Source organism: Boleophthalmus pectinirostris, unplaced genomic scaffold (genome assembly GCF_026225935.1).
Source record: "Boleophthalmus pectinirostris isolate CB_2022bp ecotype Guang Dong unplaced genomic scaffold, ASM2622593v1 HiC_scaffold_13, whole genome shotgun sequence".
Lineage (NCBI taxonomy): Eukaryota > Metazoa > Chordata > Actinopteri > Gobiiformes > Gobiidae > Boleophthalmus > Boleophthalmus pectinirostris.
In genome coordinates, this window is record NW_026571036.1 from 12,879,638 (window position 1) to 12,892,661 (window position 13,024).

General features: G+C 36.4%; 1 protein-coding gene across 1 annotated transcript; it reads left to right on the forward strand.

The window, feature by feature from the left end:
- Window positions 1–974: 974 nt before the first annotated feature.
- knl1 (kinetochore scaffold 1) lies at window positions 975–12,766 on the forward strand. Its single transcript, XM_055149774.1, has 30 exons — window positions 975–1,003; window positions 1,078–1,111; window positions 1,360–1,419; window positions 1,508–1,590; window positions 1,678–1,724; window positions 1,800–1,821; window positions 1,927–1,964; window positions 2,028–2,492; window positions 2,571–2,623; window positions 2,700–2,982; window positions 3,255–3,298; window positions 3,396–3,740; window positions 4,310–5,005; window positions 5,083–6,318; window positions 6,733–6,859; window positions 6,937–6,995; window positions 8,150–8,248; window positions 8,323–8,438; window positions 8,535–8,625; window positions 9,116–9,232; window positions 9,309–9,396; window positions 9,465–9,506; window positions 9,585–9,624; window positions 9,709–9,813; window positions 9,915–10,015; window positions 10,459–10,509; window positions 10,596–10,702; window positions 10,801–10,922; window positions 12,160–12,285; window positions 12,375–12,766. The coding sequence occupies exons 1-30, from the start codon at window positions 975–977 to the stop codon at window positions 12,469–12,471; spliced, it is 4,923 nt and encodes a 1,640-aa protein (XP_055005749.1). The 3' UTR covers window positions 12,472–12,766.
- Window positions 12,767–13,024: the final 258 nt, after the last annotated feature.

A 13,024-nucleotide genomic window follows, 5' to 3' on the forward strand; every position in this document is an offset into this window, starting at 1 on the left:
GCGATAAAATAAGAAATACTTGACGAAATTACACTGCGCATGCGTGAGGGCGGCCAAATTCAAACTCAGGACGTTAGCATCTAGCGTCGTCTGATAGCTTCTCTTTCACTCCGTTTACAGCTAAAACAGGAATGAAAATCACACAATCGATACTTTTGGCAATAACAGGATCATAACAGTAGATTTGCACGAACTTGGACGGAGTTACGCGCACCAGGTCTGCATGGAAAGTCACTTGTGTGGCATTTGTTTCGTTCCTTATGTTGTCGAGACAGGGCCAACGTTAGCACCATAGACTTTATACTAATACTTTACTGCAAATCCTTTTTACATTGCAAGTTTTAGCATTTTGGAGACTGAATGCAAAGAACATAAAAGGTAAATATTTAATAGTATGCAGAATTTGATAATATGATAGCGTCTTAATTAAAAATAGGGCTATGTAGTTCAGTTTATGGGAGACTCGCAGTTTTTTGAATGAAATATCCAAACTTCTGATCTAAAAATGGTGAATTTTATCATTATTTGCTAGAGATTGGCTCCACAAACTTGCCATATTAATCTTATGGCTGAAATTGCAATAATCACTTCTTTAGGGTGGAATGTCGCATCACTTTTAAAGCTTTTTTGCATATATTTAACTTTTGCTTATCTGTGTTGACAGTGAAGACATTGAGCTTTGTGTCATTTTTGTTACATGTGGATAGGCTTAGTAATAACAGATATTAACCATAAAACAGTAAATTCAAATTGTTGCAATCTGACATTTCCACCACAGAATACTCAAAGATTATTGTGACAGCTCAAATGGCGTTTAAATTTTGTAATTCATCACTATTCAAAGTGTTGCCAAGCCTGGGTACATCAGGCATTTAAAAATAAAAACACAACATGCACAACAAAAACAAAGTTAAATGTTGTTTTGATAAATTTTGTCATTAACTCAGCTGGATCTTTTCAAATTTCAGACAAAGATGGACCCTTTTGATCCTGTCAGAAATGAGTAAGTAAAAGTGTTTTGTTGCAGATGTCATCTGATCCTCAGAACAAGATAATTTCATTTTTGTGTTTCTGCAGGGAGAGCAGTGGCTATTCCAAGCGACGCACTTCGGTCAGTATTGTTCTATTTTATCATTATATTAAGTCTTTATTTATAAAGCACTTTTAAAAATCAGGTTTACAAAGTGCTGAACAAGCTGAAAGAACAATACAAAAAAATATTGAATACAAACACATATAAAATCAGACAATGATGCAAACAAATCATTTCATTATAATAAAAAAAATATATACTATTGATTCAAAGTTATATCTGATTGTGTATTTAGCAACTTATATATTTCTGTGTGTTATTCCCAGATTTTAAAGATGCCACGGAAATCCATAATATCTGCGGAAGTGGAGCAACAAGAACATGTGGTTGGTCTTTACTAATTTATAGTACATTTTTATCATTTGTATCTGATTAATAGGGGAAATTCTTAACATGTCTTTGTTTCTTTTACAGGTGGAATGTGCAAAGCTTTCAGATAAGAGGATTTCAAGAAGAGTCAGTTTTGCTCCAGCCAATGATGTGCTTTTATTCTCCAAGTAAAACACACATTTTACCATAGAATTTTAAGTGTTCAATTAAGAACCTTTAACAGCCAATTTAACATTACAAATTAATTTTTACAGAGAGGCCAAAAATCCCTCACCTTTAAAAAGTCCTCTGCAGTTGTCTGGTAAGATTTTTATAGATTTATTTTTATTTTAAACTGTATTTCTTTAATTTAATCGTTTGTTTGTTTTTTCTACAGCAGGCAGTGCCACACAAAATAGGTGAGATCATTTGTAGGGTACACCAGAGATCTCAAAATTGTTAATTGTTAATGTTAATTTCTTTGTGTCATTTTCTTAATATAAAATTGTTTTCTACTGAACAAGGGTCCAGATGAAAGTCACTCAAGACCAACAGTTTACTGGTAAATAACAAACTTTATTGCAAAAATACATCCTTTTCTGTTTAAACATTTTATTTCTTGTAGGAATCTGTGGAGAGAAAACAATGATCTTTCCTTCTGACGATCTGGACATGACCCAGTGTCATACCGTCAGAATCACAAATGACGAAAACTTTCTGGACACGTCCCACGGCCTCTTGCACGGAGACAAAACTGTGATGTTTGACCGATCCATGGACATGACTCTGAGCCAAACTTTAAACATGATCTGTGACCAAGACATGTCATTCTCAAGTAAACCAACAACCCCAAGGGCATTTCCTTTTACTTCTCAGATGACTCCCGGTTCACAGTTCTTTTCTTATGATAACACTGATAAAGAAAATTATGTACCAAAGTTGAACAAATCCACAATTAAAAAGATGGGAGAGCCTAATGTTAGTTTCAAAGATGAAATGGTCATGCCTGAAGACAATCCGCTTCAGTGTTTATTCCCACAAGAGATCTTCGCTGAACCTGAAAAACGGAAATCTCAACCCACCTCTACAGGTATCAAATTATTCCTCCTGTTTCATTATTTTTGTTTAGTTTTGTTGATAATGATGTTTTTTTTTTTTCCATTTGCAGACAAAAAATTCACTAGTGATTCTATTGAAAATGATTCCAAGCAAAGATTAACCGTGAGTTAAATGCACCAATTTTGTAATATTCTGCAAAATGAAAACCCAAGTTTATTTTAGCTATTTATTGTTTTAGGTCAACTCTAACTCAAAAGACAATGTCAGGAGTGAGAAAACGATTGTTTTCTCTGATGGAGGGTTCATGGACATCACTCAGAATTACACCAGTAACATTGTAGTGGCTCCATCGGCCTCCTCTGGTCTGGAAATTAATGATTTAAAAGAAAAAAAAAGCATCACCACTGGCCTCTCTACATTGGCTTCAGAAAGACACGATGATCCTCTTCAGTGTCTGTTTCCTTTACAAGAGAGAGCTCTACACAAGGACAGCAAACTTCACCAAGAATCGAGCCATAAAGGTAAATAAATCAAGCAATACAGCAACAAATACAACAATTAGTAAAAGTACTCGTCGTTGAATCTGGCATACAGTAGAGTATATTTTGTACAGCCTAGTCTTTTGATTTTGTATTTTATGTTCTTTCTTCATCAGGTGTAAAAAAAATTTTTTTGATTTTGGTTTGATTAAAAAAATCACTGCTTTGTATTTTTGAAAACTGAGGTTGCAGTTGTGGCAAAACACAATGAATTTGGGGTCTTCTAAAATCATATCTTTATTTGTCTTTTTAAGGCTTGGAGACAACTTTGAAAACTTTGAACACGCCAAGACACCAGGTAAATGATACTACACTATCCTTTTTATGTTAGCTGAATTTATGTTTAATTTCACGTTAATACTAATACTGACAGATTCTCAATTTTTTTTCTTCAGATAATGGTTGGCTCAGAAGAAGAGAGTCAAGAGAAAACTCTGCGGTTCTCCTCAGATGAAGCGTGTATGGATGTGACCAGGAGCCACACAGTCAAGATCTCCTCTGACCTCCACCTGCAAGGGGAACTGGAGAGTCTACCTCTGGGTGGAGAGAAGACCGTACGATTCTCCACACATGATGCAAGGATGGACATGACTCAGTGTCTGACTGTTAATATCACCAGAGATCTGCTTCCCAATTCAACTACAGGGCCACAACAAGAGGCAGTCACGTCTCTGCCTGGCCAAAGTGTTGATTTAGAATTTGAAAACTTTTTTGCATCCCTTTCTGGGCAAAATCCGAAAGTGAAAACGCAAAATAATGCATCAGTGAATAACTCTAAAATAACTGGAGCACCATTTGAAATAGTTTGTACAGGTGCAGGCGACACTGTAAACATGGACATTACCAAAGCTCATACAGGACGCATATCTGGGGATGAAAACCTTTATCATAATGTGGTTCAAACAGGAAAAAAACATCAACAGCAAAGGAGCGTACTTGGAACACTTCCAATAAAAGGTTAGCTACACTGTTGTACTAGATTAATAGAATACTTTTAATTGTAATATTGTGACATCTCTCATTTGTATTCCTTGTTTAGGAACTGAAAGCTCTCAAAAGTCTCAAATACAAAAGCATCCGGTGAGCACCATTTTATATCTCTTTATCCTACTGTCAGCTGCTTACAACTTTTGAACCAGTGACAAAACTTTCTAAATATAGTAATATACTGATAAAGATACATGAAATTATGAGTTTGTTTTTTGTGCACCTCTGGTAGTCACAGATAGCTCCTCAAATGTAAACTTGAGTTTTTGAATGTTGTCATTATCACACTGAGTCTTAACCTTTAATCGTGACTTGATTGCAGGTGGCTTTTGAAGCTGAAGAGCCCTGTAGAGAGAGAACAGTGCGCTTTGCAGCAGATGAGGCTCTTATGGATGTGACCAGCTGTCACACAGTTCACATTTCTACAGACTTCAAACCAGATCTCCCATGTTCAGAGAAGACCATTCGCTTTGATGTGAATGATGCAGCAATGGACGTTACCCAGTGCCACACAGTCAACATTGCAAAAGATTTTGACCCATGTCTTCATGATGACAATTTGGGTCTTTTACCTAAATATGGAGAGAAAACTGTTCGCTTCAACGCTGACGATGCCACTATGGACATGACAAGAAGCCAGACTGTGAATATTGGCTATGAGCCAAATGAAAATTTTAACAGTTTACCTAAATATGGAGAGAAAACCGAGAGAATTAACACTGCTATGGATGAAACCCAGTGTCTCACAGTAAACATCGCCACAGAAATTAGACCAAAACCCTGTTTGAGTCTTACACAGATGTGTGCGGCTGACCCCGAGCCCCGGACGGATCAGAACAGTTACCCCACATCAGGAGAAAAGACTCTGAGGTTCAGTGTTGATGATGCAAACATGGATGTGACCAAATCTCACACCATGGTGATAGATGTGGCACCACAGGTGATTCGGGGCTGGGACACACTCACTCCGCATGAGGACAAGACTGTAAAGTTCAGCTCAGATGAGGGCGGGATGGAGGTCACACAATGTCTTACTTCTAATATTGGAGTTGAAACTGAGGCATCCTGTTCAGATCTAAGCCCTGTACCCTCCAGCATCACCACGGACATGCCGCCTGCTCTGAAGAAGAGGGAGCCCAGTATTTACCCAGTATTTACAGTAATCGGAGGTGCAAATCTTTGGGCAGACAAGGTTTAAACGCAGCCCTCAATGTAAGGAAAAGTGTCCCCCGGAGCAATCCTCTTACTCAAGCAGCTCCAACTCCTGGAACTGATGATGAGGACTTTGTTAAACCCACAAAAACTGGTACTCAGAATGGAAACATGGGCATTCTGTCAGTGATTGAGGAGAAGTCTATAGCTGAAGTTTCACTAAAGGAAAAATGTCTAGATAACAGTATGGAAATGAACATAACAGAAGCGCTACCTGTTCAAATACAGAAAAATAGCAGCTTAGAATCACCTCTAAAAGATCTGGCCCCAAGTGCAGAGCAGCAGACCACTGAAGATCCTGTTTCCAAGTGTGAATTGAAAATAAAAATCCTCCCGGGTTCCCCTCAAAGTAATACAAAAAATGATTATGAGCAAGAAGTTGTAGGTAAATCAGAGTGCTTCCCCAGATCTATGGAAAAAGATAACGAAGAAATCAGTTCACGCAAAAGCTGTAGAATGAGTTTAGCTGACATCCAGTCCAAAATAAGACGCATCAGTCAAAAGTTAAATGCACCTACTGATGACGATGTTGTATACAATGTCAACATTCCCATGCCATTCCCAGATCTGGAACCCAAACTGGAAGCAGATAAACCCAAATTACTTCAAGCAGATGAGCAAGTTGATTTGGAGAAGAACGAAAATAAGTCAGATGCCCTGGAAGAACCATTTTGTGCTCCAACCACTCCATTCAAACTGGAGACCAAACAGCTCATGTCCAGATTGTCCGTGGTGGGCTTCAAACCAAAACTCACCAAGAGAAGCAAAAGTGAGGAGATTAAAACAGTAGATGTCAGTCAGGCTGCAGGCGAACCTACCAAGACGCAAAATATTCAAGGGCAAAACCAAACAGGCAACATTGATCTAAACGTTAGCGATATTAACGATGAAGAGCTCGGGAGTTACGAAGATGTGTCAGAAACCCTGGACACAAAAAGTCTGGACAATGAGCCGGAAATGGTTACTTCATATCATGAGTTTGATCTGGACCAGGAACTGCAAGATGAAGTGTTCGAAGAGGAGCGTGAGCTCGTCAATGAAAAGAAGCGCCCACTTGATGAAGAGTATATCACAGAGAATGAGAAGAGACTGAAGAGATCCAATGACACGATAATATTGGTAGGCAAAATTGACTATTGTGGGTTTTAATCCATGTAAGAATGTTGTTACCTTCTCAAAAACACATAGTCAGAGTTGTATTTAGTTGCATTCTTTCATGTTTGAGTAAACCTTTATTATTAGTTTGTCTACATCTCTGAAGCTCAAAAGGCTCTGTTCCACCTTGTGATGTCATGAAATTGTAGTTTTTAAGTTAACAGCTCCCTTTTTACCATCCAATCATCCAAATGATTCTGGTGAAGGTGTATGGAGTTTAAAAAGTGGATCACTTCCTGTATTTCCACATGACATCACAAGGTCCGGCTATGTTTTTGAGGAGGAAACATCAGAAAATTACGTAATACAGGCTCTTTAATGCCCAATTATTAGTTGAATTTGTGTTTTTATAGTTTTTTATCCCTCTTTTTTCTCCAGGATTCCCAGGCTTGTACTTTGGAGTGTGACGATAACATTACTACTGCTGCAAACACACAAACGACAAATTCTTCTAATTGCAGCCACACAGCCAGCCTTAAATATGATTCCACATTTGAGTCCACAAGTGAGTTTTGTCAGTCTGACATGTTTATTGCTAAAGTGTTCTTATAATTTTTCATAATTTTCTTCTTTGTTTTTCAGCTTTCAAACAAAGCCTATATGAATCTCAGCTTGAAGACTATGCCAATGACATTCAGAGGGTACTTGTATACGCTAACTAATCCTTATACCTTTATACTAAAATTTAAAACTTGATTTCTATATTGAGGAATAGACTCGATTCTCATTACCGATTCACTTTCTTTTTACAATAAAATGTCAATGTTAAATCATAGTACTTTTTTATATTACCATGCAACCTTATATCTGTTTAGTACTTCAGGGGTTGAGGTTCCCTAGTGGTCCATTAATGCAGTGTTTACCAAACTTTTTCTGGGGACCCATATTTTAAAAGTCACAATCTTTGCAACCCAAGTCAATAGACATTATTTGTTAATTACAAAATAAAGGAGGATTTGACCATTATTGAACATTAATGAGGATATTTTATTGTTGACTGACCGATCATGTCTCTCTGAACAATTAGTATTACACAAGTTTTAATCCATGAAAAACTGTAATTGAACCAGCAATGAAAGAATCCATAAGTCGCCTGTTTGGACATTAAATGTAGCCCATTTCTTTTTCTTTTCAACATTCAATTGAGCCAGCAATATCGGAAACAAAATAGCCAGCAAAATAATTACAAAAACATTAGAAATGATACAAAACATGTCTTAACATTTCTAATGAGATGGGTGGGCCTGTCTCTGTTTTTGTAGCGCGTTTCAGTCTGGGGTGCAGGAGGAGAGCGTAGCAGCAGATCAGGCGCAGCATTGAGTCTGTTTCTGTGCTTTGTCTGCATTTTTGTGAGCACAATTCACACATATATGTAGTAGTGAAAGGAATAAGAACAGAAATACTGGCCCTACTGAGGATATTTTGACGAAATGCTTATCCAGAATGACGATAATGTATTCGCTGACTCACTAGCTCTCTCATGTGTCAGAACTGTATATTGCAGACCTACATGCAGATTGTGACAAGGCGACCCAAAAAAATCTCTTGTGATCCACCTGAGGGCCACGACCCAGTTTTTGAGAAACAATGCATTAGTCCATATTAGTCTGTGTATGTGCTCTTATACGTGTTTGGATGCAGCTCATTCTAAATCTATTCAGGAAAGCTTCACTTCTGTCTTATGAATGTGATTTAGTATCAATACCTGTTCAAATAAGTATGTAGTTTTAATAAGTTTTCATATCGATTAGTATCTGACTTTTGTTTTCAACATAAAAAATTTTTTGTTTTGCAGAAATATGACGAGGGCACTCTCACCATGATGGAGTTCTTAAAACTGTTTCACATAGACTTTGTCATTCATAATCCCCGACAGAGTGTGGCTCCTCGGAGAGTAAGTGCATCTTCAGTTTTAACTTCAAATGCGATTATAATATCTACAAAATAAAGTCATGTCTTGATTCCCAGGTTTCGTCAGATGCAGAGAGCACCCTGATGGATTTGTCCCATGATAGACACATTAGCTTACCCAAACAGCTGGTTTATGAGGCTGATGTGCGCAGCTTGACAGAGCAGGTCGAAGGGTATGTTATAATCAATATGGAGTCATTTTAAAGTGTTTGTATGAACCTTTCTTAACATTTAGGCATCATATTAATTGGTGTTTTCCTTTCACACAGGCTCAAAGTTCGAATGCGTGACCTGGAAAAACCGTTGACACTGGTTAATAGGACTGTATGGGAAGAGATTGAAGACTTTTCAGAGCAAGAGGTAAATAAAGAAAACTCATTACATACCTCTTATCTAACATTGTTTTTGAGGTTATTTTCCTTAGAGGCTGCGCAAAAATATTGATATTAAATTTGTGGGCTGCTGTATCAATACAACAAAGAGTATTTATTTAGTATACTTTTGTTATTTTCTTGTGAGAGGACACTTTTCTATGCAATACATTTCACATATTCACTGCTTTGATGCTTTTAAGATTATTGTATTTCATATATTTGTGTAAATAGTGGCTTAACAAAGAAATACTATTGTTCTAATGTATTAAGTTAATAAAAAATGGTGATATATTGCAGAGTATAATGGATTCTCACGTTATTACAGTATTGCAAAGTTATGATATTGTATTGTGAGCAATGTTTTGTGTATCTAGTTGAGAGGAACCATGTGATTCCCAGTCCTAATATCCCTCCATACCTACTAATTTCAAGACTTCTACCACATCAGTAAATCTCTTCTCACCTATTCTCCACAGTTCAAATCTTTTGGCACCAAACTCAAAGAAAGACACAACTTCTACAGAAAAATGAGCAAGGCAAAGTCACATGAAATGAAGGAGGCCCTGTATGCAAATCTAATTCAGGCCAATGTGGTAGGTTTAATGCACAAAATATTTTACGTTTAATATTTTGGGGGGGGACTGTTTTAAAAATTTTACCTTTTTCCAGGAGGAGCAAAAGAAGCTGAGTGGATCAATTGAGAAAGCGGATGCTATGCTCAAAAGCCTTGATGACTGTATTGCAGATTTAGAAACAGGTACTGTATACTGCTAATGCATTTCCAATTTATTATGAATTATGTGTTTCAAGTTTTTTTTTTTACAGAGCTGGCAACCATTGAAAGCGACGTCAAATCTCATCAAGAAGGTAAGTCCGTTTTTTGTTCACAATCTACCCTTCTAAAACATTAAAACGGCAGTCGAAGTGACCACATTGTTTTCACAGAACTGAATAACGTCAAAGAGGCCACGAGTAACAATGAAAAGTAAGTACATTTAAACAGCAGATATCTTTGTTTTGTTTTTTATTTTTTAATTTTATCTAATTGTACCGCGTTGTACCTCCTTAGATCTGTATCAGAGTTGGAAATCCAGAAAAAACAGAGCCTAAACAAGTTGAGAAGAGTGAAAGACGAGACCAAGAACCTGGACAGACACCTCACCATGCTGCACACGTACGGTTAAATCTTTGGTTTAGCTTCATGTGATGTCTGCTCATAGTGTAGTTTTATTACTAATGATTCTGGGTTTTTGATTTATGTTTTTGTTGTCACAGCATAAATGAATGGAAGCTGGTGGAAATCACAACCAGCAATGCGATCTACACTTTTCTCTATGAAACTTTGCACTTGGAGTTGATCTTTGAAGAGTCAGAAGGTAAATTTTCCTCCTTTTTCTTACACAGAAAGATTTACCGGTGGTCACATTTTTATAGTGATACCATTATTGCTTCAGTCAGAATTACAATAAAGCTGCTCTCAAAGCCACTTGCCTATCTACAGTCACTTTTAAACAGTAAATTGATAAAATATATACACATATAATTTAAAAGTACATGCATATTTTTAATTATAATGATTTAAATTATTACCTAAATAAATGCTCCAATCAATTACAAATAAAACAAAGAAATTCTTGAATATGGAGTGCTTGTTCTGTCAAAGCCACTTCTCTGTTTACAGTCACTTTTAGCTGAATTACTAATAAAAAATAACAGTAATAGTTGTAGAAGCAGCATTAAAAGTACATACATCTTTCTACTTATACAGATTATATAATTATATACAGATGTAGGCTGAATTTGTTTTTGCTTTTGGTAGGAAACGATGAAGACAGAAAAATAGTTGACATCTCCTTTAAACATTTGCTTGGTAAAACAAATTAAAGTATTTCTTAAGTTCTATATGGATGGAATTGATATGTTTTTGTTTACTCATTTACTGATTTTGTTCTGTAGATGAGAACTCAGAGTGTCACGCCCACCTCGTTCACACTCTGGTCTCTCAGTTCACACAAGATAAGAGTTTGACAAGGAAATACTCCACCAGCAAACACGTCCCTGAGGCAAGTACACTGTGGATGACTGGAGATTGTAACACAAACTTCTTCACAATGCAAATAGCTTCTTTGATGGTAATGTTAGAGCATATGTGTGTCATCAGCTGCTCCATGACGTTAGCCTGGTGGTGACTCGCTGTCGGCAGCTGGGAGAGGAGCTGCGGAGACTCAAATCCTGGGGCAGTCTGCGCTTAGACATCCTGGACATCCATTGTTTGCACTCTGAGTAAGAAGTCAACCCTGGGCTATACCCAGGGGCTAATTTAGTTCACTTTAAAGGGTATTTAAAGGGTTTGGTACTGATGTTGACTGCTTACTCTAAATTACAATGAACCAAAAATGCTCCAAGAAATGTCAATGTTGATGTATTTAGGGTTGTTAAAAGTATCAAAAATCAGATACAAATCAATACTAGAACTAGTACTGAAACTAGACAGTCATTTGAGCTGGTATCAATACTAAAAAAGTCGCATTCACTGGAAAGAAATGAACCTTTTTTGAATAGCTTTAGAATTAAATTGAGCTCACAAGTATAAGAGCACATAGACTAGTATATGCCCATGGACCTCTTTGGAGACTACTTGGAACACTGAGGGATTACACAGATATATGGCCACATGATAATGTAGAAGAAAATACTGATGTTTAATGTTTAAAACACATTCTCTTGTCTAAATAAATTGTGGTATTGTGGTATCGAAATCATTATTGAGAGAGAGATACTTTATTGATCCGGAGGAAATTCATGTTTTGCTGCAGCAAACTGTTGCAGTATTACAGCAACATTTCCACTGTGAGTCTCAGCGGCTTTTGTGCCTTAGTCAAAGGTCAGGGAGGGTCAGCAGGGTTGTGTCAGTTTGAGGAGAGGAAGAGCCAAAAGTGTTCCTCCTCTGGGTATCGAGCCTATTGCTTAGTATTGAAAACAAGTTTGAAATTTTAGTATCATGACAACACTGCTGTGTTGCATTTAAAGTTATTCAAACAAGATCTATTTTGAGTATATTGAACACTTCCTTTTCTCAAGAATAAACATTTGAGCAAGGGCTGCAATAATTAACTGGAACAACTGTGAATGTTCACTACTAAATTAATCATAATAAAGTTTTGATAATCTTGATATGGACTCAAAACAAACTCAAAACACATGTCTAAAAATGTTTTGTAAGAAAGACATTAATAAATTATAATAGAAATTTTCAGTTACCATATGTGAACTTTTATTTGGTTAACAAATTGTTTTGCAAATCTCAATATACAAATGTAGAAATAGTTGTAGCAGCAGCTCTAATTAGAACTGCAATGTAAAAAATGGTCACAGCATTACTGAAGTAAATACCCCCTAAGAAAATAATTGGTTTGTAGTTATTGCTTTGATACCTTTTGGAACTGTTTTGTAGGTTGTGTTACTTGGTGTTGTTTACATAAAGCCCCATGTATTAATTTATTTACCTGCATCTTTTCAGAATCCACATTACCTTCAGCAGTCTCAGGACATTCCGAAAGTTTGAGGTGGTCTTCTCTGTCAGCTTGAACAACCAACATTGTGCACTTGAGCTGAAAAGTTTCAAAAACATAATCGGAGACACAACGTGAGTGCTATCCATCATACAACATGTCTGATCATCCTCTTCTCTTAAAAGAAGCACACAACTTGACATATTTTTATTTTATTTTATAGGTCACAGAACATTGAAGAAATTGTTGCTTCTTTCACTCCAGGACAGAAATACCTGACAGGGATCATCAAAACCATCCACAGTAGTTTACTTTGTTAATGAAAACACGTAAATGTCAACCTGTCAATGTTGCAGCTATACTTGCAGTTCTGTATGCGTCCTCTAGGCGGTGCTCTTGAACTGACTTTTCTATTGTATATCAGCTCTGCCCATTATCCCAAGTCTTCAAGTCTTACCTTGAGGCTGTGCTTTTTAAACACAGCTCTGTACATATATGTATTTAAGTGTTTATTCTGTCTGTTTTGTAAATCTACTTTTAGTAAAAATATAATAAAATAAAATAAAAAATAAAATATAATAGACTGATAAAATAAATCAGTGTTTCTAAACGGTTTGCCAGTTATTAATTTTAAAGTTATAATGTTCTCTATTTTCTGATTTGTGTTATTATGTTGTTTTCTCATCACAAATATACCTGGAGTTGTATTTTTTTTCATTCACACATGTTTAACACACAAATACTGCATATTCAGGCTGTTTTCTACACGTTGTGATGGCATGTAGTATTACAGGAAGTGCTCCACTGTGTTTTTAAACGCAATACATCTTCATTAGATTAATTTTGATGCTCTTTACTTGCCTATCTCTACTC

Bases quoted from the DNA above. Each gene is read 5' to 3' on its own strand.
- knl1 (XM_055149774.1), top strand. From the start codon at position 975: ATGGACCCTTTTGATCCTGTCAGAAATGA. The intron at 1,420-1,507 runs GTTGGTCTTTAC...TTTCTTTTACAG, and splicing joins TGGAGCAACAAGAACATGTG to GTGGAATGTGCAAAGCTTTC. The intron at 2,624-2,699 runs GTGAGTTAAATG...TTATTGTTTTAG, and splicing joins ATTCCAAGCAAAGATTAACC to GTCAACTCTAACTCAAAAGA.